This window comes from Parasteatoda tepidariorum, chromosome 12 (assembly GCF_982258835.1).
Source record: "Parasteatoda tepidariorum strain Cologne lab strain chromosome 12, Ptep-v5.0, whole genome shotgun sequence".
Taxonomy (NCBI): domain Eukaryota; kingdom Metazoa; phylum Arthropoda; class Arachnida; order Araneae; family Theridiidae; genus Parasteatoda; species Parasteatoda tepidariorum.
Window position 1 is genome coordinate 11591485 of NC_141766.1, and position 25848 is coordinate 11617332.

The 25848-nt window shown below is 29.8% G+C and overlaps 1 protein-coding gene across 2 annotated transcripts; it reads right to left on the bottom strand.

Annotated features, from left to right (window-relative positions):
* Nucleotides 1-4464: 4464 nt before the first annotated feature.
* LOC107437391 (ras-related protein Rab-24) lies at nt 4465-19204 on the bottom strand. 2 transcript variants are annotated; one of them, XM_043040919.2, is made up of 7 exons: nt 18966-19204; nt 18511-18654; nt 17379-17447; nt 15516-15662; nt 12432-12582; nt 8111-8176; nt 4465-5150 (listed from the first exon to the last, which is right to left on the bottom strand). In XM_043040919.2, exons 2-7 carry the CDS (start codon nt 18622-18624, stop codon nt 5092-5094), a joined length of 606 nt encoding a protein of 201 aa, XP_042896853.1. In that variant the 5' UTR covers nt 18625-18654; nt 18966-19204; the 3' UTR covers nt 4465-5091. The 2 variants fall into 2 exon arrangements, with proteins under 2 accessions (XP_042896853.1, XP_042896854.1); XM_043040920.3 differs by having other exon boundaries at nt 18923-19187.
* Nucleotides 19205-25848: the final 6644 nt, after the last annotated feature.

Sequence of the window (25848 nt, forward strand, 5' to 3'; positions counted from 1 at the left end):
CAGTTATTTTATACAGCTAAAATGAATGAAATGCATATTAATATTAATTTTAGCAATTGCTTTAATAAAAAATAGGAATGTGAACATAAAAAGCAGCTTATAGAGTATTGATAGCAATAAGACATGAAGTACACAGCTAATTTTTTTATTTGCATAGGTAAGAAAAATACAGACAAAGGCACTTGTAAGTAATTACTACATGATACATAAATTTTTAAAAAATATATCTTATAAAGTTTTTTATTTCCATACACACAGTCTCAACAATGATTTCTGATAGCAAAAAATTTTAAATTTAGAAAGAATTCACCGGTAGTTACTATAATAAATTTCAGAAGTAATTTTACAAAGGGAGGTATCTGGGTTTTCTATAATCATCTGGGACAGGAAACATATCCCACCATTAATTAACAAATAATTTACACTTAACATTGTGTATATATTTGATCAGTTTTGTGCTTGCTTGATTTTTGCATCTGGGAGAATCAGATCCTATAGACCACAATAATGAATTTAGAATATTGCGTCTATTAGATCCAGTAGTGATCCTAGTTTAAATATGCACAAGTGGTTTAAAACTATAATTAATGTGGGGAAAAAGATTTGGGATAACATTTCTTTACATATATGTAACAGATAAAATATTATGAAAAAGAAAATTTACATGCAATATTTTCACCAAATAGTTACAAGAACATCACAAGGTAGTGCGCCTAAACCAGCAAGACACTTGCATAATTTTTTACATACTCAATTAATAACTTTGAAACTAATCAAATTTAGAGTTGAACAGAGCTTGACAGAATAATTATTTGGTAATTAAAGGATAAAACATAGCCTAACCATTTCAAATGCAATTCAAGTTAGAATACATATAAACATTCAATAGCTTTTATCAAAGTTAAGTTTTGTTCAAATATCATTGGCACATAGTTCGTTTTTTAGAACAAAACAATTTTTTAACATCAGGTGTTTTTTAGAGAACATGAAATATCACAATTACTAACATCTTTGGCAATCCTACTTCAGTAACTTTATAAGACACAAATAAAAATTATAGAATATTTATAAAACTAAAAACCTCAAAAACAATATTCTCCAATATACACTTAGCTTTTTGTCCTCTCTGATTAACACACTAATACAATATGTAAAAAAAAAAGTAATATACATATATATATACATATGTATTTGATATCAAGTACTGTAGTATCACAGCTAAAATAGAACAGCATTTTGATTTCCTACAGCTACGTTAATAAAGCTACCAGTTTTATAAAAAGAAAATACCGATGTAAGCATTGAACTAGTATACATTTCTAAGCTGAATAAATTTCTAAAATGTAACTCCTGATAAATTTCCTTCCAACTGAAGATTTGGGCTTGAATTTAAACAAATGAAAAGCACAGCATTAAAATGAATACAATGGTTAAAATAAAACCTATTAAATAATTTAGCTAAAGGTATGTTCACTTAAAAATGTGAAATGCCTTTGAAATGAGCAGAACTACATAAACATAGAAACAATTTTAATGTATCTAAAACTTAAAATAGCAATAATTTTAAATGGAGAGAAAATTTAGCACTTATCTAGGAGTTAAAACAATTACAATATAAAAAATAAAAGTAAGAAATACATTCAGGCAGAAATATATATCTAAATAATTTTCAAGCCTCACAGTACTGTAAAAAATATAAGAAAAAGTTTATAGTTATTTAATAAAAATTCCAATTATATAGTTATTGCAACTAAAAGCATTATTTTATCAACAAAGATAAGTCATCAATCCACACAATGAATTTATTGCAGTTCACTCACATAGTTCTTCATTTTTTAATTCAAATTAAAAGAAAAAAAAATTCCTGAGTTAGAAATGGCCAGAGAATGTCTTATTTTATATGAAAGTCTTATATGACAAGCAGTCATATAAGACTTTCTGAAAAAAAAACTTAATTTTTTTTGAGAAAGGAAAAAAAATTCAAATTTTTAAACAGAAAAAAAAAAATGCTTTGGCCAGGGGTCAAAAAATTCTTATTGTCATGCCGTTTGAAAAATCAATATTGATTTTTCAAGCAGCAGACATTTTCAGCCTTTGAATCGAAATGCTTTAGTAAAAATATATACAGTCAATTCGCTATAACTCGAAGTACAATAACTTGAATATTACTATAACTCGATTTTTTTATGAGGTCCCGACCCTTTTATCTTCAATTTCATGTTAATTATTCTCGATTACTCGAATTTTACTCCCTTTAACTCGATTTTTTTTTGGATCTTTTAAAGCAAGAAAAAAAACCTAGGAGCTGATATCTTGCCCCTTCCTTTGCAACACACACACAATGTCTTTCGCACTCTTCATGGAGAAGATAAAGCTGATCCTCTTGAAGTATGTGAACAGTGGTTAAGTGAAACGTTACCAAATTTACTTCAAGGATACAGTTAAAATGATGTTTTCAATATTGATGAAATGGGTTTATTTTTTAAATGTCTTCCAAATAAGACTATGATGTTTAAGGATGAAAACTGCTCAGTGGGTAAAATGAGCAAGGAACGTTTGACTGTTGGAGGAAATTCGTCTGGGACAGAGAAATTGCCCTTACTTGTTATCGGAAAAAAAGCGAAATCCCCGATGTTTCAAGAATGTAAAAACGTATCCTTTGGATTACAAGTCTAACAAAAAGTTTTGGATGACATCAGTTTTATTTGAAAACTATGAAAGAAAATTGGATCGGAAATTATTCGCTAAAAAAAGAAAAGTGATACTCTTTATGGATAAATGCACAGCACATAGTGATCAACCTAATTTGAAAGCAGTAAGCTTGCAGTTTCTCCCGCCAAACACAACAGCAAAGTTGCAGCCGATGGACCAGGGTATCATAAAGTGCTTCAAACAGTCTTATCGTAAATGGCTTGTCAGAAAAATGATTAATAAGCATTAATTAAATAATCCGACAATATTTTGAAAGTCCAAAACCGAAACTAACGGTAAGTCGAACTTCCGATATGTCGAAGTTTTTCGTCAGTCCTATCAGATTCGAGTTATCGCGAATTCACTGTATTTGTTTAATGTTTATCTAAGAGCTAAAGCTCATTTTTGAATACTAATGCAGGTATTAAAAGTGATTTTAGTTAGTATATTTGTCTCCACTTTTAAGACTGTACTTCATACTTCTTATCACTACATTTTTAAATAATATTAAATTGAAAATAATTATAGTTTTAATGTAATTTCATAAAAAGTAAAAAGAAATCTAATTTTCATTAAAAAAATTCTGGCTATGAACAGAAAAAGATCCCAGCTCTTAGAAATTTTGTAGATATCTAACTCATATTCAATGCAAATAAGGAATATGATAGTGAGCTTTGGCTATGACTGTCATTAGAGAAGATTGCACTCAGATTATTTGTATGAGTTGATTCTAGCAATATTTAACTGTCTACATTTTTGAAAATGCATTAGTAACATATCAAAAATGAAAGATTTCAAAATGATGAAAAAAAAAATACAAACATACAAGATATAACCAAAAGAACATTAAAATAAAAAACATACAGATTTTTAATAACAGATGTCATCACGTCTTATTAAAGAAAAACAGTTTAAATTTTTCATTATAGTAGTACTTAGATATATGTATAAAATAATAAAATGTATTATAAAAAATATGTAGAAAATTTAAAAAACAAAAACGGTACTAATAATGTAATTTATTTTCGTCAAAATTAGTATTTTTTTTGCGCATACACAAAGCTCAATTAAGATCTAAAAACGTAGTTTTTAAACTGTGTTTTTAGCAAGCCAAATGCTTAAAATTGTCAGGATAACATTATGAACCCCTTGAATGTTATAAAGGTAAAATATTAATGTTTATATAGTTTACTTGGAAGATGGTTGCATTACAGCAAGTAGAAGTAACAAATTTTTTGCAAAAAAATTTTTTTTTCTTCTTCTTTGTTTTACCTTTTGTTTTTAAAAACTAAAACTTACACATGCATAGTTCTAACATATTTTGTTCGTAGGCAATAATCCAACTACCTTTAGAATTAAAAAAACTATGCTTCTGACTTATTTTAAATACTATGCCATCGTTCATATAATTTTAAATACTATGTTATAAACACCTTTATTTACATTTATAAAAATATAGCACCTTCTACACATCTTTTATGAAATTCTCACCCTGGTAGCAGAATTTACCGAATGAATTTGCTGCACTATCTTCACAAATTCAAATTTGCCTACAGCCTTAATATAGTCAGATGAAATTATTATCATAAAAATTCAGCATCATTTAACATCCATGTAGCAAATTTTGTAAATATAAGGTCCAAATATATAAAAAATTTATGTTGTTCAAATGTATGTTGAATTTCATATAATTATACTAAAATATATCCAATGATACCAAAAAATCCATATACAGTCATGTCTGTAATCAAGTAACAGAAAAATAATCTTGACTTTTTGTTAATGTTTTTAGCAGTGCATTCATAAGTCAGCTTTTTAATTTTATTAGAAATAAGTTTAGAGATGTTTTAAAAAGTAGTCTCAGCGATTCCCCCAGAGTGTTTTGTTTGCTTTTTCAAAGTAAAAAGAAAACTTAGATGAAAAATAGTCTGCTGCCGTCCTGGAAGGTATCTGTTATAGAGACTCTCACTAAGTATTTAAATAATGAATTTATGGTTTTAAGGCACTACTCACTAAGTATTTAAACTATGTACTTATGGTTTTAAGGCACTAAGTGAAATTTATGAAGAAAAGCTTGCAAGTTTTAGTTAAAACCTCTGAATACTGAAACTTATGCTTGAGATGAAAAGATGCGCCTGCATGAAATCAGGCAAGTACATGTTCAAGAAAAGAGAATGAATTACATAAAAGCACAAAAATTGAAAATACACTATGATATACTTGAGGTATAATGAACACATTAGATGATATGATACTTTTCAAAAACAGTACATGATGTTTTAAGAGGAATGAATTGAGCTTTTTGATGAACATAGCATTTTTTGGTTATAAGACCAAGCTATTTGTTACTAACACATTAAGAATGAATGGAAAAAAGTCATTTTTACAGCTAAAAATACTTTAAAAACAGCATTTTTTCTTATTGTGTATATTTTCTTGGATGGACAGTAATCCAAATCCTAAAAAGAAAAAAAAAGTTACACCTCCTTCAAATTTACACCAAAATAATAAGATGAGTAAAAAATTTCAAATAATGAGTTAAACATAGATATGTTACATACATCTGGATAACCCAACATAAGATTATTTCTTAAGTTTTATACAAAGTAACAACTAAAAGATAGTGAAATTTTGATAACTAGAGCAAGATTATAAGTTCATAAATAGTGGATTATTGGAACTTTGAAGAGTAGAAAAATTATTTATATTCATATTCTTTTACAAGACAAGGCAAAATATAGCACATAATAGTAAAGAGTTCCCCCGTGTGGTGTCCGAGGTAGAATTGCACCAACGTATTCCCGGCGTGTCGTAAAAGGTGACTAAATGGGTTGAGCACAAGGCCAATCCCTTTGCCTCATAAAAAAATCTACCGATTCAGAAAACTCAAAGAAAAACTTCCGGACCGGCACTTTGTAGACAACCTGGTACGAAATCGGACATGATATTTGGAACATGGAATGTTAGAACATTATATAGAGGAGGTGCAGTGAAAAAACTAACTGATGTTTTCTTGGAGTACAAATTAGATGTACTGGCTGTTCAGAAATGAGGTGGACGGGAAGTGGAGTAATGGACAAGCGAAATTGCAGTATATACTATAGCTGCGACGACAGATTACACCAATTTGGAACTGGTTTCATTGTCAACAAAAGAATCAGAGACAAAGTTATTGAATTTAAGCCAGTGAACGAAAGAATTTGCAGAATACGAATCAAAGGAAGAATGCATAATATCTCAATTATTTGTGCCCATGCCCCCACGGTGGACAAGGCGGATGAAGTTAAGGATGGATTCTATGACCTTCTTGAAAAGACACAAAGTGAATGCTGTTCAAATGATGTGAAACTGCTCATGGGCGATTTCAACGCGAAGATTGGCCACGATACAAACATGAATAGATTTGCTGGAAATGAAAGCCTACATGAAGAGACAAGCAAAAATGGCATCCGACTTATTAACTTTGCCATTTCTACAAGCATGGTAATAGGGAGTACAACTCTTAAACACAAAAACATACATAAAGCTACCTGGAGATCCCCAGATGGACTAACCCAAAATCAAATAGATCGCATACTTATTGATTTAAGACACAGAAGCAGTCTTCAAGACGTTCGGTTATACCGCGGTGCAAATGTGGACTCCGATCACTTTTTGGTAGCCTCAAAAATACGTCACAAGGTAAATAGATATTATCATAAAAGGAGAGATAATAACGACAAAAAGATTGACATTGAACAGCTAAAGAAGACAGAGGTAATGAAAGAGTACCGAAAAGAACTAAAAAGCAAGATTGAATCAAGTGTCGAAACTGAGACTGCGTGGCAGTCTCTTAAACAAACCATAATTAATGCGTCTGAAAAAACAATACCAGAAATGCAAGGTAAGAAAACCACCTCTTGGTTTGATGAAGAATGCTGTGCCATTACGAAAAAGAAGAATGAAGCGTATAAATCCATGATCCAGAAACGCTACACTAGGAGCGCAGAAGAAAACTGCGAAGAGAAGAAAAAAGAATTCATAAGATGAAGAAACGAGAATATATGGAAGAGGTATATAAGGACATTGAAAACTTAAAAACTTAAAAGGAAGCAAGAAAATTTTACCAACTGATAAACAATGTCAGAGCAGACTTCAACCCCAGAACAATAACCTGTAAGAAGAAAAACGGAGAACTTACTCGAGACCCGGATGAAGATCTAGCCCGTTGGCGTGAGCACTTCGTAGATTTACTAAGGGGGAGAGATAGAGAAGATCTAAACACTTGTAACATGCTGCCAACCAAGAGTACTGAAGGTGAAGCCATAGAACATAATACACCCACTCCTTACGACATGGAAATAGCGTTGAGGAGGCTAAACAATAATAAATCAGCTGGACCTGATGGCTTAAAAGCCGAACTCTTTAAAATTGACGAAACGAAGCTAAACAAAGCTATATATAGCTTGATTTGTTGTATATGGACAAAGGAACAAATGCCAACTGAGTGGGATGAAGGATCTATTTGCTCTACATACAAGAAAAGTGATAAACTCGAATGTGGAAACTACAGGGGAATTACCCTTCTAAATATTACGTACAAGATCTTCTCCATTATTTTATGCAAGCGATTGGGGACCTACACCTCGGGAATGATTGGAAATTACCAATGCGGATTCCAGAAAGGAAAAACAACGTCTGACCAATCGCATACTATCGGGCAGATCTTGGAGAAAACCAAAGAGTATAACATTGGCACATACCACTTATTTATTGACTTTAAAGCTGCCTACGACAGCATCAACTGAGGAAAACTACTTGAGGCTATGTTGGAGTTTAACATCCCAAAGAAGCTAATCAGCCTCACAAGAATGACACTCAAAAGAGTTTCGTGCAGAATAAAAATCTCGTCAAGTCTCTCTGAAACATTCTTCACCGAAAAAGGCCTGAGACAGGGTGATTCCCTTTCTTGCCTGCTATTTAACATAGCCTTAGAAAAGGCCATTAGAGACTCTGGTATCAACACAAATGGAATAATCTTACAAAAAACTGTCCAACTACTCGCTTTTGCGGATGATATCGACATAGTTGAAAGAACAAAACGCTCAGTCATTGACGCTTTTGTAGCGCTTGAGAGGGCGGCGAAGGAGATGGGACTAGTTATAAATGCAGACAAAACCAAGTTTCTGATCGCAACAAATAAAACTCCAGATCTGAGTAACCATTTTATGAAAAATGACCATAGATATTTAAAAAATATAAAGTTTTAAAATAATTTTGAGATAAAAATTATTATAATGATGACTTTTAATAATGAAAAAAAAAGAGAGTTAGCATAATGAATCATATTCTTTTAATGAGGTTCATCATAAAATAATATTTTAAATATTTTTTAATTCAATAAATCTTATAAAGTAACTAAATTCAATAAGAATCATACCATTTGAATTATCTTCAACCACTCGTTCTTTTAAGAAATTTTCTGCAACTCTATAAAACAGCTCATCTAAAGACACAAGAAAAATAATACAGGAAAAAAGCTACAAATTAAGTAATTGAAGCTGTTATATAATTTACCTAAGTTAGTTTATTCTGAAAAATATCAATGAGAAAAATTAACATACTATTTTCTATCAGACACAAGTGATTTCAAACAATATAATATTTTTAGCATTACAAAATGACAAATGGCTCATTAATATAGTAAATATCCTCCTCATAATTATCAACTTTGTAACCTTATTTTCGAACCAGACATGACTAGCAAATATCAAATAAAAAATTAAGAGAAACTTTTTATAGATTTTTTGATTAAAAGAAGAAAAAAAGCTAAGCTGTAGTTACACAGAGAAGAAAACTACAGAATGTTACATTGGATAGTCGTTAATGATACTTTAACTCATGATCTGTGGGGTCATTTATATCAGTCAACACAAGCCAAGGACAGACTAGGAATCTAGAGCGATTTTACTAAATATCTAATATTTTGGAGTTTACACTGTTCTTTAACAGTTTCTTGAGAAGAAATTAGTTGGTTTATAATTATAGTTTAAATCTGAAAATTTATATTTATATTTGAATATTAAAAATCAAATTTATTATTTCTATTTTAAAGAAAGGCTTTATGCTGAATGGGATTGGTAAAAATCATGATTTTATTACATTTACCAAAAATATCTCTGATTAAATACTATAATAATACTCATGTAACATTAATATACTTAATAACAGCAACATTAAAGCTAAAATACTTAAAACTTCGAAAATTGTTAATTATTACAAACTAATCACAGAATAAATGCAATCATAGCTCCTTTTTATTCAAGATTAACATTCTTCTGATTTGTCAGTTCAATATCAAATGAAGAGTAGATTTATTTAAACAAGAAAACATTACAAAATTAATTATCCTAAATAACTCATGAGAAACAATTTTTATAATTTAAATACACTATTAACATACAGAACTAAAGTATTTGTGTTCAAGTAAACATAAAATTAAATGGGTGCAATTGAAATATAGTAGCACCTCCCATTAAGGACCACCCTAAATATGGGAAACTCTCTATTTAAGGGATAATTCTGTCATTCCTCATCTATTTAAATAGGAGGCTCAGTGTCCTTACTCCTTAATAAGAGAAACTAAAAATGTTTTTAAAAGTAAGATAAGGGTACAGAAAGGCAAAATAAAAATTAAAACACTCTTTGTTACTACATTTATTCATTTTTGTTGATAATTGCTGCCACAGAGAAAAAGAAAAAAAAACACATTATGATGCAATAAAAAGTAATTTCCCATTCAAAAAAATTTTTTTTTGGGAGAGGGTGGATAAGTAGGAAGTGAGGAGAAGCATAGAGAAGATGCCTTACTCAAGCACTTATAGCGTAACTACCACTACGAAAAATAAACATCAATTCACTAGTATATAAGACATGATAACTTGATTCAATCTTGAGGTGCCTTTTGATAGATGAAGGTTGGCATTGTCGATAACTCCGCGCCCCCATTGGTGACTTACGGACGTGATGCGAACACACGCCTATCTTGACAGTAACGCCCACTTCGATCTGGTCACGCCTACTTTGATGGATGGTCCACATTGAACAGTAGACTTGCTACTTGTGACTGCGACATCATTCACCTCTTCATGCTGTTGCCACTCAGTCTCGTCTCGATCATACACAACCTCAGCCTGCATACACTTGACTGCTAATGGCAACCCAGGAGTGACTACGACCATGAAGTTAATACAGCTCTCACATTCAGCACTAAGAAAACCCGGCGACCTTAACCCAGCTATCCTGGTCTGTCACAAGTACAGCAACTAGTGGTATCTGTTCATCGAATTCTATCCCTGATAAAATTCTGGTGGGGGAGTATTGTGGCGTAACTACTACTACGAAAAATAAACATCAATTCACTAGTATATAAGACATGATAACTTGATTCAATCCTGAGGTACCTTTTGATAGATGAAGGTTAGCATTGTCAATAACTCCTACCCCCCACACACTACTTTAGTAGCATTGGGGAAGAGGGAAATAGGGCTCAATGAGAAAGAAAGACAAGATCATCAAATAAAAGTGAATGATTAGTAATTCAAAAGAATATTTATAACATGCATAGAATGAAAATTTCTATCATTACAATCTGGTAACCATTAATCTAAAGCTGGTAGGCTCTAAGACGCCACTGAGGATAAAATCCTTCACAATAGCAGCTCAGTGACTTTAACTACTGACTTATCGCATTTCACCTTTCTTTTTTTTCCCAGGGCAAAACTTTTATTAGTAATAAATAAGATTTAAGTAATAAAATTGTGAATCAAAGAAAACAACTAAAAATCCTATTATAATATTTTTTAAATGCTTATCACCAGCCACAATCACACAACGTAACAGGAGGGAAAAGTATTGTACTACAAAATTCAATGGAAAAAATAGTAGAAGAAACTTACAGCATTATCTATCATAATTTTTTGTTAACTAAAATTGGAGACTCATAGAAAAAAAATATGCTTTGTAACATGAATTTGCCACAAAAATTGTTTTTTTAAAAAGTTATTTTTTAAAAAAATAATAGACTTTTGTAATAAAAGACTATTATAATAAAAGCTTAACTATCCAGACTCAATTTTTGACAAATTCTAGATATGGAAAAATTTCATATAGTTGAACTTCTAAAATTGTTGGTTTTCACAATACTGTATATTTCAAAATAAGTGCCACATCATAATGAAAAACATTGATAAAATACAATGAATTACAGAAAGTGCCCTTTAGAAAATTTTTTGTTCATGAGATTTATCAAAATCAGCAGTCTAGTTTAGGACAAATATATTAAATAAATATTCTTTCGACTAATAATACAAAATAAAATATATCTAAATATTGATTTTATTTTGTAATATTAGTTGATTATCAAGTAATCTAAATATTGATTTTAATTAATTGGTTTAAATTATAACAACCCTGGTGCTTAGCATGCAATTAAAATCAAAGAAAAAAGAAACACGTTTTGTTACTAAAAATATCTTTACTAATCTAAAAATATTTTTACTAAAAATACAGACTTATAACATGTAAATATAACTAAAAATTAATTAATACATTTGAAAATCAGTAGAAGCAATAGAATCGGACACAAAAAATACAATAAATTGAAAGGAAATAAAATGCAAGTTTCTGCAATAGAAATTAAAAAAGAGAAAAAAAATATTATATAGGAATAGCTCATCATAGATGGGATGCTACTGAAAGTTAGCAAGAATTTTTTAGTAAATATTATAGGAATACAAATTCAGTCAGTAGATAGATAAAGTTACAGAACATGTTTCTGTACAAAGATATTCGCAACCTATTTTATCAAAAATGTTCAGTAGCAGAATCGGCATGGTGGTGGGCATCACAGATTTATTTTAGCCTTGCAGAAAAATTAACCCAAACTTAATAAATATTTACAGTTTTTTCCCCTTCTTTTTGTCGACAAATCAATGTTAAGCTAAAAATAATGATTTTTTCCTGTATTTTCTTCATATTTTTATCTCACACAGATCACACTAACACACAAAAAATAAATAGAATTTAGTTTTATTTGAAAACAGTGGAATTAAACAAAACTTTGTAAGAGTGTGACATAGTTTTGGCTAAACCTCTGAGTTTATGGGATCCAGAAATTTTACAGGCATTTCTTACATTTTGTTTTATTTTTTAGAATACTGTTTGAAATGCATAATAACTTTAGAACTCAAAATTTTTCAAGTTCAGAATGTTTTAAACTTCATTTAACTTACCTGGTGTTTAGTCTTCTTTTTTTTAAATTTTGTTTGTAATATTTACTAATTTAAGTAAAATAAAAATAATTGAAATCAAAATTATTTTATATTTTAATTTGTTGTTATCAAAGTAAAAAAAAACTTACAAACTAATAACACTTTAATTATCTCAAATTACTTTCTTGTAGTAGTGCAGTTGTTTTTTAATCACATATTCTAGCGTTTAAAATGTGCAACTTTTGAACACAAATAATTTAAAATGCACCACACAGATAAATTTGAGAATCTTACCACAATGTTGCAGATCAAGACAGAGGTTTTTCAAACTGGGTACAAAAGTAATGGGTTTAGTTCAAAAATTAGGTTACATCAAAATTAAAGAATCATAATAATTATTATCGGAAATAAAATACATTAACATAGAAACATTTTTTTTCCTTCAAAAAAAAAAAAAAAAAAAAAAAAGAAAAGAAAAAAAAAACTTACAGACACCTTCTCCTGTTTTACTTGATGTTTCAAATACTTCAGCATTAATTGTTTCAGCAAAATCAGTAACATTGTAATAATCAACAGTTCGACGCTTACGGTCAATTGCAACTAAATCTTTTTTTGTTCCACATAAATATATACGACATTTCTGGAATAAAAAAATATATTAACTGATAAGAAGTTAAAAAAGTCATTCATTTTGAATATAATTTTAACCACTACAAATTTTCAAAATAAATATCTACCAGTTAATGAATTTAAAGTAGTTTTTTCTGAATGAATTTTTAAAGAAGTTTCAATTTTAAACTATTTATTTTCTTATGCAGAAAGATATAATTAAAAAATCTTAAAAGTTTTGAGGGAAATATATATTTGTCTGTTAATATAATTTTCTAATTTGTGAACTAATTCTCACATACTTCAGAAAATATGTTTTTAGAGTAAGGAAAATTGGTGCAAGGTACATGGGTAGAATAGGGAAAATTGGTCCAAGGTACCTGAGACCACTGGATGTTACTCCTTTGATAACACTTATTTTAAGTTCTTTCTTTTTAAACTTGCAAGCTGGCAAAATCTGGATATTCATGCAATTGAAATTCATTTTAAATAGCCTGAATAAGCTAATATAAAATAAATTAATAATTAACTTTAACCCAATTATATTATATTGGAATATTTTAAAAATTTATAGGCTTACTAAATGTTTGTTTGCACACTGTGTGGGGGTGATGTGCTTGTACTAACTAAACATGTTGCATTTGATCCAAGGAACAACAAGTATACTCTTTTTTAATTTTATCAGGTTTAACAATAAAAAAAAAATTTCGTTTAAAAAAAAAAAAAAAAAAAAAAAAGCGAATTATATTTTTGTACTTTTCTACTTCAGGCTTATTTTCAAATGTAAGCACTGTAAGGTTTCATTTTTCATTCAAATTGCTTGAAAAAAATTATTTAGCAACTAAAAAAAAGTTTTCTAACACATGCCTGGAGTACCTGAAATGGGCAATAACACCACAGATAGTGTCCATTACCACATATTTAGATGCCAACCTGGAATTATAGCTACCCTCAATATTTAAAGTGGTAGCGAAATAACAATTCGTGTAAACTTAATTGTTGAATTTTCAAATCACTTCAAGTCACGCTTATCAGGTCTTACACTTTAGCTTAAATTGTTTATATACAGTGGTGGTCAAAATCATCTCAAAACAAATGTATTAAATCAAGTATAAAATGCCTAAATGTAAAATTGAAGCGGTCAATGTTAAAAGGGGGCATGTAACCTTTTTATGAAATCAATTCAACCACTTCAATTTCAACCACTTTAAATATACAAAAAAAAAAAAAAAAAAAAAAACCTGTAAAAAGGCGCAAAATTTTTCCATTTCTATTAAAATTTCAAATTACAAAGCAACCTTACAGAATGGTATTAGAAGAAATAATTATTTAAAAAGAAATAATAGCAGCATAGCATTAATTTTAATAAGCTATACACAATTCAGAAAATAAAATTTTTAGGCAGTCTCTGAATATAAGATGTCTAAATGTAATATCTTCTTGAAATGCATGTTAAATTAGATTAACAAGGGTATGCTGATTTTTTCTTGAATTAAAAGTCTTTTGATATGACACGTTACTAACATTTTAAAATACAAAGCAAAGAGATTAATGATAAACAAGTATCATCACAAAATAACTATAAATAGACAAATTTTGCACTGCAGACCTAATAGATTTAAATTTAAAAAGAAAATTATAAAAAAAGCATTTTGCAAACATAAATTAGTCAACCTTTTGCTAAGCTATTAATAACTACAAAACAGTTTTACAGAAAAAAATTAAAATTACTGTAGCCAAAAGACTAAATTGAAATTTTTTAATGATATATCTACTAATGATATTTTAATTCTTACACATTTTAATGTTGATAAAATCTTCAGTTAATTTACTAAATTTTACAAATTTACTGGTCTGCCAACTACAGTGCTTTGGGGCAAATATGTTTTAGAGTAGAAGACAATTGAAAACTAAACTATTTTGGTAATTTTGCCAAAATTTTAAAAGTCTCATAACAAGAGAGCTGAAATAAAGTGGTGTATCATATATATTCTTGAATCTTTTAGATGCAGTGGTATGAAAAATAACTTTAAATCAAATTTATGAAACAAAGAAATATGCATGGAAACAAACTTTGCTACCACAAAAAGAAATTTTCTCAAAAAGCAAAAAAATCAGTAGCCCTGCATTTACACAATTCTGTTATGCATATTTTTGAGAGTACTGTAACAACAATTTTAACCGTTTTTTAGCTAAAAAATTCAGAATGAAAATTTTATGAAGAAACTACAGTAGTAATCACAGAATTCAATTACTATAAATAAGGGGATATACTTATACTTACACTCTATGATGCTTAAAAAAAATATTAGGTGAGCTCAAAACACAGATAGTTTAAGATTAATAATTTTGCTTTCTTAATGCTTTATAAAAGCCACTATGGTACTGTGATTAAAATACTGAGCTATAATTTTGAAGAACAAGAGTTCTGTCAATAATGGTGACGAGAACTCCTACCAGCTTCAAACTGATTTTATATCAAGTTGCTTGGGAAATAAAAGTGGCCATGTACACATTGTTGTACACTGCATTGTACATTGAATACATTACTATCATTATGCTCGAAATTGCGGAACTCAAATCTCCATGATCCCTTGTACAACAACTCGCAGTTGAGGGATTGATTTACTTTTCTTATGAGACATGTCCCAGTAAAAGGATTCAAATCACTTGAAACTTTTCTCTGCAATCTCTTAAAAGAAAGGGATAACCATCTCTTGGATAGATAGTGTACTTGTGTGGATAAGTGTTATATATATAAAGAACATTGATGTCAGAATTAAGATCAATAATTTTTTACAATTTCGACGTTTTAATATATTCGAGATTTAAATTTCTAATACATTTTAAATATTTTCAATTTAAGAGCTAGACATACATTTAGGCTAAATCTTATTACTAGTCTTCTTAGACTGGATATATTACACACATTTATAGGTTAACTATTAGAACTATCATTTCTACCTCTTCAGCTTTTTGAAGCTCAGCAACCCAAAACTTAGCTCTATCAAAGCTATTAGCATCTGTAACATCATAACATACTATAGCAGCATGTGATTTGCGGTAATATATTCGTCCAATAGATTCATAACGCTCACTTCCTGCAGTGTCCTATTAAAAAAATATAACTAAATAAAAACAAATAAAAAAATTAAACTTTTCAATTGCTCACTAAGTAAAAATAATAATACTAAATAAAATTATAAACCAAAAATAAGGTATAACTTTAATAGGTAAATTAAGAAAATAAAATCTTTTCGATAAGAAAAGTAAAATATAAAGCATAAGGTAAGACACAAGTTGAAAAAAGAAATAAGATACAGTAAAAAATCAATGTAATGAGTATGATTACAATGGAATATTAAAGGTAAAAAAATTGTACATAGAAATTACTAGTCTTTCTCTATTGTGACAAATTTCTTCTGAGGAGAATACCATTTTCTGTTAAGTAATTGAGTAGTTTACATGCAAAAGGAACATCGTTTCACCTTATTTTCAATTTAACATCAAAACCCTTTATGTTTATAAAGCAAACATCTGCTAAGTGTTCTTCAGCTAAGCTAAAAGAAAGTGTCTTTAATTGAGTTCATATCTAGATATATCCCTTCTTGACAGTTTTCTATATTTTTACATTAAATATAGAAATCAACATTCAATGATATTGATGATCTGAAAATTTAATACACTTTCTTTTCTGCGTCTTTTAAAAATATGTTATGATTTGACAACTTTTTTAAGTTATAATGCTAAATGAAGTTTAGTGTGTGGAAGAGAACATAGTATCATAAATTTTTATAGCTATTTTTACATCAAATATTAATATTTACATCAATGTAAAAAATTGTATGTTTATTCAGAGATAGTACGGTTTTGTGTCTAATTTTGTAGCTTAAAATATCGTCTGCACTAATTAGTTAGCATGTATGAGGTCACTCCCTCGAATCATTAAGTGTGAGTCCTAAAACATGAAGATCCGATCATTAAATCAAAAGTTATTTAGGATGGCCCATTTATTTTTGCTTACTTTACTAAGTTTGTTACATACATACACTAAATTTTAAAACCCAGATTACAAAATACAGTAGGGAACCGATTATCCGGAACCATCGCTATTCTGGATAACTGATTTTTCCAGTTTTCTGAATCGATGCAAAAAGCCGTTTTTTTATTGTTAAACACAACTAAAAAAAACAAAAATAGTTAGAAATAATCTTAAAAAGAAGAAAAAACGATGAAGTAATACACTAATGATTATTTCCAAAATGATGGTAAGGTAAACATCTTTCAAAAAAGAAGAAAAATTCTAAAATCTTATGAGGAAAAAAAATTTTTTTTAAAAAAAAAAAAAGGCGGGAAAATTTATTGAATTTCGTTCCGGTTTTTTGATTTCCAGATAACGGGTTCTGTACTGTATCTTTAAGTGCCAACTTAATGAAAGACATAATACAAAAACACAAGCATATAGAAATATATTGATACATGAAACCTGGATTAGTGTTGCTAAACTTCATTATTGAATCTTTTTAAAAAATAGAGATCTATTTTTGGTGATAAGTGTACTTTCATTGATCAGAATGAAGTTGAATATTTTATGAATAATTCCTTTTAAGCAAAAGTTAAAATATTGAGAAAATCATATAAAAGGAGAAAATAAGGCTAAATATAAAAAAAAGCAAACCTATTTTGCTAGTAGCAATATTGTTATTTAAAATAAATAAAGTTTATCTATTTTCATTTCTTACAAACGTAAATAAAAACAATGACTAAAATAGCTAGAAAACATTTAAAAAAACCAATAGCCATCAAAATAAATATTTATATACACACCCATAATCCTAAAGTAAGAATTTCACCATGAATTTCTATCTTCTTGGCACCAAATGCAGCTCCAATAGTCTATAAAAAAACAAAGAGTAAAATTAATTTCAAATTTTTTTAACTGATTAAATTAGTTATTTGTATGAAAAAGTTAGATCCCCAAAAAACATAACAATTATATCAGAACTAAAGAGGTAGTAAATTATATAAGATATTGACTACAAAGTAAACAATGATTTTTTTTAAAAAGTTTTTTACTGCAAAAAATAAGAACATACAACTATAGTAGAGCACTACTTGTGAGTAAAATAATAAGCTATTTGTTGAACATTTAATTCAAATAAATATTTTTTGAATATTTTTGGTGTAAATGCTCTAATATTACACAAGTTGTAACAGATTCTTAATTGAAGTAATCATTTTTAAGTAACATTTCAGATAACAAATCTGACTGATTTTATACACATGTGATTTATAAATCACTTTTTAATAAAAAGAAGAAAAAAAATACAACTGGCTGTACAGGTTATATTGTACAGGATAAAATAATTAACAATAAAAAAATATTTTTATCACATAAGGATTCCTCTAAACTATGTGGACACAGCTCATTTTGATTTGTATTGTTTTGTAAACAACAAAGCTTGACTAATTATTAAAGTAAACCATTATTTCAATATTTTTTCAAAAATAAAGTAGCTTTATAGATGAAGAATGCCTTTTTTATAATGGAAAAACACACACACACATTTAAAAAAATACTTGGCTATGTCCATACCGTACACCACATAAATGCTCAGGAATGTCTAACATATATCTATCTATTGGAGATTTTTTCTATACTAGCACCAGTTCATGTCTGTTAAAGCCAAGTGCCAAAACAGACCAGTTCTCATACTTTGATAAAACTTCAAAAAAAAAAAAAAAAAAAAATATGTAAAGTGATTTGCAGGGAGGTGGATACAAGTTTTACCCATTAAGTTTATCTGATCTTGGATTATTTTTCAATAATTTCTCGCATGCCATTTTTCGGTAGCTGCAAAAGTTTGGCCGAATTTAGAAAATCTTCCCTAGTGCAACAATTCACTGTTTTAAAGAATATCCTCAAGTTATAAGATGTATGCAAAAAATCTAAACTTACATTTTGGTATGAATTTTCTCCAATAAACTGATCATAGACAAATCTTTCTACAAGGCTAGTCTTTCCAGAGTATTCTTTTCCCAGGAGACAGATTTTAACATCCACTTTACTCATGACTGCTTATATAACACAAGACATTCATTTCTAGAAGATAAAAAAAAAAAAAAAAAATTAAAAAGATTGAATAACATATATTTTTTACAGATAACATTATTGCATTGTGTTAAGCACATTTTTAAGACTTAGCACACTTTGTAAGCATTTTCATAATTTTATAAAATTCAACAAATTAAAAAAATAAAAACAAATTAATAAAAACCACATTCATTGAAGATTTATTAATTGTTAGATCAAAAAGATTTATTAAGAAATTGTAGTAATAGTGAAACATTTAAAAAAATTAATAAGAGACCATCAGTGTTTTCAGAAGTGGGAAATCATAACATTATTCTCACATGTTGAAATCAGCTGGCTGTCAAGGCCTTCAACTTTGTCAAAACAAACATTTACGTTCACTCATACATTAGACTTAAATCTTGCTTTGTGTTTTTCAATTTTCCAGAAGATAAACACTGTGATCATAAAAGAAAGTTTCACATGCGTAATAATGAAAGCAAATTCCACCTTTGTTTATAATTAAATCAAATGAGTCATTTCTTTCTTCAATCAATCAGTTTAAAGTTTTTGATTCCATAATTTTTTTGGAGACCAGCTTTTGTCTCAAGTGCTTATGTGACGCATATGCGTCGTATGAGCACATGAGTATGCACTTGAGTATGCATTAAAGAGCCATCCTCACTAAATACAGTTTACGCACTTGATTATCAACCAAAGAGAATGAGAGCCTGATTGATGAAAAATATTTTCCGCTTAAAACCCACCAATCAGGTTCTTCATTTTTCTCAGCGGTGACTGAAAAATCGTAAATCACATTCACTGAGTGAACACTTCGTTTCTACTGCTAGAAAGGAAAAGTCATCCACCATTCATACGCTTTTTAAAATATCTTTTTTAGTTAAATAGAGAATATGGATGGTTGACCGTGTAAAGTTAAGTGCAGATGGCGCTAGTGATTAAGATTCGATGTAAGACTTCCAGGTTTATTACTTTCGAATGATTTTTCTCCTAAGCTTGAAAATAAAAATAGTCTAAACTTGAAAGTGATAGTGAGAGAATTAACTACGGCTTTTAAATTTTTAAGGACTTTAGTAACCCTAGTATAAACACATACTCTCGCAAGGAAGTTTTTGTTCATTTGTAGCAGAAAACAAATTAATATTTCTCAATTAAGAAATATTTTTAAATTTATAATTTTTTTTAAATTATTATTTTGCATACACACAAAAATTTATGTTTAAATAAAAGGAAGATGATTAAAAATTATGCACAAACTCCTATAAAAATCAGTCGAACATTATTTTTGCATCAGTTAAAAGTGATATTACTAATTATTATATTATTATTATTAAATCTTTATTTATTTATCAGTTGAAAATGAAACTTTGAAGGCTGAAACTCCAAAATTTTAATTATTTATGCTTTGAAATCTTGAATTTTGGAACAAAATTAATTTCATACCAAATTAATAAAATAAGATAATAATAATTATAAATTAACAAAATAATAACGAATTACTTACCTCAAGACTCATTGAAGAGAGAAAATGTACTCAAATTTTTATATATGTTCTCAAATGTCCGTGAATTGTCCAAAAACATCTAATTGATTTCCTATTCAGTAAAATATATGTATATATGTGAAAAAATTCCGCAATATGCAGATTTTATTTTATATTTTGATTTGAATGTTTTATATTTTGTTTCACAGAGAATTGGCAATAGAGATGGGCTGCAGGTGGCGTAGAGCAGAACTCTGTACGTATGGCAACACTTCGCATGCCTTCCCCATTAGCGTGTGGAGAGTCATAGAGGAAGGAAGTACGTTAGTTTCTCTCTTGATTTTCCTATAGATTAAAATCATTTAAGTAGGAAAACTATATGGAACTGAAAACTGCATTAAACATAGTTCTAAAGAAAAGGTCCCGCAGTGGACTGATCGTTAAGACAATGTTCCCAGCAGATCACCGAAGTCAAGCATCACTGGCTGCGGTCAGTGTGCGGGTGGGTGACCACTTGGATCAGCCTGCGTAGGGACCGAGGGTGTGCGGTATTGGTCCTCGTTAAACTGTTCTACCGTAAAGTGCTCGACTTTGCGTGCAGGTGGTCGGGCTACCGAAGCGGGGTGCCATCCCCTCTGCAGAGGATCAAAATTATGATGGCATGTCTTCGGATCATCCTCAGGGATGTTTCCCAGACGGTCGCCAATAGCCCTTTGTGCAGCTCTAGTGCGACGTAAATGAACTACAACAACAACATCTAAAGAAAAGAATCACGGAAATTTAGAAAAATATTTTTATTAAATAAAAAGGAAAAATATTAAGAAAGGGGAAAATATAGTACTACTACACTCCTGTACAACAGAAAAGAGGAGGAGAGGGAAGGGAAAAGGGTCAAAGGCATGAAACCGGTCTCTCCCTAGATGGCGTATTCGAGCTTTGCGATCGCCATCGCCAATACAATCAAAAAAAAAAAAAAAAAAAAAAAAAAAAAAAAAAAAAAAAAAGAAATCCATGCTAAAACTTATTCATTTTTTGAGTGTTAAACAAATTCAGAATATCATAAGAAAAAATCAAAACCATTTAGTAATGATATTAAGTCTGATGAAGATGGTTCTGCATCCGATGTTAGTTATTAATTAAAAAGCAAAAAGAAAGCTTTGTTGCATATATAAATTAATATTTTCCATATAAATATGTATGGCTGTCCTAGAATCGTAAACGTTTTTGAGGACGCATTACTGATTTGTCCTCAAATCATGGTTTAGAAATATGGACTAGAGCAGAGGTCGCCAAAGTGGTCTATATAGACCCCCAAGGGTCTATTTAATAAAAGCAGGGGTCGATCTGAGACAGGGGGGCGAATGGGGGTCGATCCGAATCGGAAGGGTCAATTGTGGGTCGAAAAAAGAAACAGTTCTCAATACGCAAATCACACATACCTAATTAAGTATGTAAAATTTGTGAATTTTTTTCATAATTGACTCAATATCAGTTTCTTTATAAAACATAAATTAATAAACGTATATTTATTGGGGTGAAACAAGTATGTACGTACCTCCGCGCAGTGGCACGAAATCAGCGCAGTTTATAAGTCATATGCATATATGCGCTTGTCCAAATATCACGTGTGACGAGCATTGACGTTACAAATGCAAATATCATACGCAGTTTCAACTATCTTTGCAAATTGTGTTGAATATTTGCAGTGTCATTATTAAAACTTTTATAGTTTTGGATAATTAGTTATTGTTTCGATAAAACCATTCGTTTGGTTTAGATATCAATTTTAATTATCAATGCACAAAAAAGAAGGCAAGCATTAATGATATGGATTAGTACAGCCCGCGACAAAACTATAGCACACTTTGTATTTTTTTACGAAAATTACAAAATTGACCAATTTTGACGAAAATTAAAATTGACCAATTTTGAACCCAATAAAGCGAACCTTGCAAAAAAACACCAGGCCCACCCATCTTATTGATCAAGAAGCAGTAAATCTTTAGTTACTTTACTTATTATATCTACTTATGCATAATTACTTATTATTTAATAATAAGGTATTTAAATTTCAATATTAATATATTTTTCATAAAACTATTGTTACATAATGTACTATTACTTTAATAAATGTTTAAAATCATAAAATAAATGTACAAACATAGTATCTAATAGAGTTTTATTTTAATTAACAGAAAATTACTTTTGCGGGGGTCGATGGAGATTTCGAAAAATTATATAGGGGTCGATAATCAAAAAAGTTTGGCGACCCCTGGGCTAGAGAGATGAAAAATTCTAAATCATGAACAGCTGTAGTAAGGAACTTGATCTTGAACTGGTGTTTCTTACAGAGTGCCTGTCCGCGAAGCGGACAATTGACTCTTTCATATGAGCTTGAGCCCGTGGGCGCCTGTAATGTTGACAATGGAAAGATGGGTAGAGTGGCGAGCGAAAACGCAGAGGCGGTTGTGCTTTAGTAAGGAAGTAGATTTTCCTCCTTAAATTGTTGAAAAGTCATAAATGATTATTTTTCAGATTTTTATTTCGAGTTTACAAACGTAATTTCTACACATTTCTGCTGGAAGATACCTTTTCTCCTAAAGCCTACTACTAAGAGAAATATTTAGTTACAATTTTGGGCCGACTAGGTGGCCGAGTGGTTAGCGTGCCTGACTGCGGAGCCGATGGTTGCCGGTTCGAATCCCACTCAGGGCATGGGTGTTTCTTTCTTTCTCTGTGTTCTATGTCCTTTCTTCTGTGTGATTGTGTGAATGTAACCCGCCGTATAAACGGGTTTGTGGTTGTATGACGTGGGCTACGCTGCTCTACCGCCGTGGCTTGGCCATAGGTGCCCACTGAGTAACGATAAGAGAGCAGCAATTCTGGTACTTCTGAGGCCAATGGGAAATAGCCCCAAGTGCTTGCCCTTAACCAAAAAAGAAAGGTTTCAATTTTGGTTAAAAGTGGATTAGATGAGTGGTTAGGAAGCCCTCGCAGTGTGAATCTTTCTAATTTTTGCGTTGAAAGTTTCAGCAAAGGGGGAAAGGGATTATTTAAAAAATAAATTTTTTCTTCTGAAAATGTAAAAAAGCTGGAGGTACGCTTTCTTGAAGGATTAGAGTCAAAAAAAGTTCCAAAACATGGATAGCTGTAGCAGGGAAGGAGATTATTAGGGGTGGGATTGCCTCTTCAAACTGAAAATTAAAAACATATAACTTTTATAATAACATATTACATATAACTTTTATATCATGTAACATATAACTTTCATGTAAACTTTTAATAGTTTTTTTTTATGCAAATGCCTTTTTTCTAGATATCCAAGCTTCTAGAACCCTTTTCCATTCTCATACAACTAAAAACAGTAAAAATATTAAAAAACAATTTTGACAAAACGCGGGTGCGGGCGGGGCATTTCTTGGAAGATTCCCCTTACTAGGGGTTCCTGACTCATCCTCATCTGCTTTAATCCAAAATTGTTATTAAGAATATTTCATATCTGAGGTTGTTTTGAGGAGGAAAAAAGGAACTGGAGGCTTGAATATCTATAAAGTAAGTTAAAAAATTTAGAAAAAAAAAAACTACTTCAAAAAAATTTATTCATTTTAATGACTACCGAGGATCATAATAGATTTTTTTTTTTACTATCTAAGGGTCAAACCCAAACTTCATTCCTAGCTACCTTAATTGTTCATGAAATAATTTATAACTGTTTAACCCAGGGATGGGCAAACTACGGCCCGCGGGCCAACTGTGGCCCGCCGGAAGATTTTATCCGGCCCGCGGACAGAATTTTAACTTTTCACTTTCTCTATTTTTGTTCTACAAAACATAAATTAATTAAAATAGTTAGTATTAACAGCTTCAATTGATAAAATGTTGAAAGCAAAAGTCCCTTATAGAATAGCCGTAGATTAGCTCCAATTAGTATTTGTCTTTCTCGAGGAGCAGACATATGGAATCTAATATAGGTGAATTGTACTTCACATGAGACTTTACGCATTTTAAGTTCCAACGAGCGGGTTTTCTTCCGGCGTGAGTTCTAACATAATTTACAGCGTATGGAAAGGCTGCACACATACAACGTCATTGAAAAATAATGGTGAAATTATTAAATGTATGAAATGGCTACTGCCTTTTTGAGTTATTTGTAAACAATTTTAATCCCAAAATGGCAACCAAAAAATGCAAAGTTGATGTAGAGTGCCATGCGTTCAATGATGAATTGACTTTATTTTATTTCAGAAGTTAGAATTTTTATTTCAGAAGTTTTTACTCGGCCCACCAAATTTTTTTTCTCCAGATTTTTGGCCCACGGCCAAAAAAGTTTGCCCATCCCTGGTTCAACCATTCTAGTAGTCTATGCAAGCGGTTTCCAATATTCTCCAGCTACGAAACCCTAAACGATCAACCCCGAAATAATAAATAAATTTCATTAGCAATTATAAACCTAACCAAAGAAACACTGCTAATTATTTTAAAAACATTAATGTTCATTTTTTCTTCGTTTTATTAATAGTCTTAAAATTAAATTTCATGTTAGTCAGTTGAATTCACAGGTCAGAAGCGTCAAGCTATGATTTTGTTCTAAACGTATGCATAAGCTGAAAATGAAAAAAAAAAAAAAAAAAATAGCAAAATTATGGCTTTTGTTAAAATGAAAATGAATAATGAAAGCTGAATGAACTGTCATAAATGCTGAGAATTCTTATCAAAGAAATATATATTAATTGATTTTTAATATTTTTCCTCCTTGAATCAAAAAGTTTGATTGGGAATATTAATGCAAATCTTTTATAAATGCTAATCATTTAAGTAATTTATTCAATACATTAAAAGAATAACTGTATAAATAATTACCTAAAAATAACCGAAATATTAAGTAATAAAAGGATTGTTTTGATTAGATATAAAATCATTACTGTTTTTTTTTAAATGTTTTATTACCTTATTTCCTTATTACCGGAAACCTTGTTACCATTCCACGAAAACCTTGGCTTCTACGGAGCATCTTTTGCGAACCACTGGTCTTGGCAATAGAAGATTTTACCAGGAAAAATAGCAGATGTTTTTATTTTTCGTATATTTTTTTCCTTTTTTTTGGGGGGGGGGGATGCTGAACATTGAGCAGCATTATGCGACGAAATTTTTTCAGAAAAAAAACTGGAAAAATCTCGTTTTTTTGCCAATAATTTTATTATTTTTTTTGATTTAAAATAAGTAACTTCTGATGATCCATCTGGAAACTAAATGAAATCTCCTACAAAATATGCATCTACTATTCAACAGTAAAGTAATTATATTGAAAAATTACGAGTAAGAAAATAATTACTTTTAACTCTTGAATCATGTCTCGCTCAGTATTTTAACGAAAAAAAACGGGAAAGAATAACTAATAGAAGTTTGAAATTTTATAAAATGTCTCTTTTGAGACCTAGCAATACGTGAAAAAATATTTCCACTCCCCAGGGATAGAACTCCCCTCTAACAACCATAATTTTCTCTAAACCTTCCTAAAATCATAATTTTGAGGGTTTTCAAATTTTTTTGATTTTCAGTCTCTCTTCTCCGATTTTTACTAAAATTAACTTAAGAACTAACACTTAAATTAACTGAATTAAACAAATTAACTAAAGAATTCTTCTGAGTTTTCACCTTTCCCTCTTAAAATTACTCAAATCTCCTTGAAGATAGTTTTACCCCAAACTCTTCCGACTAAC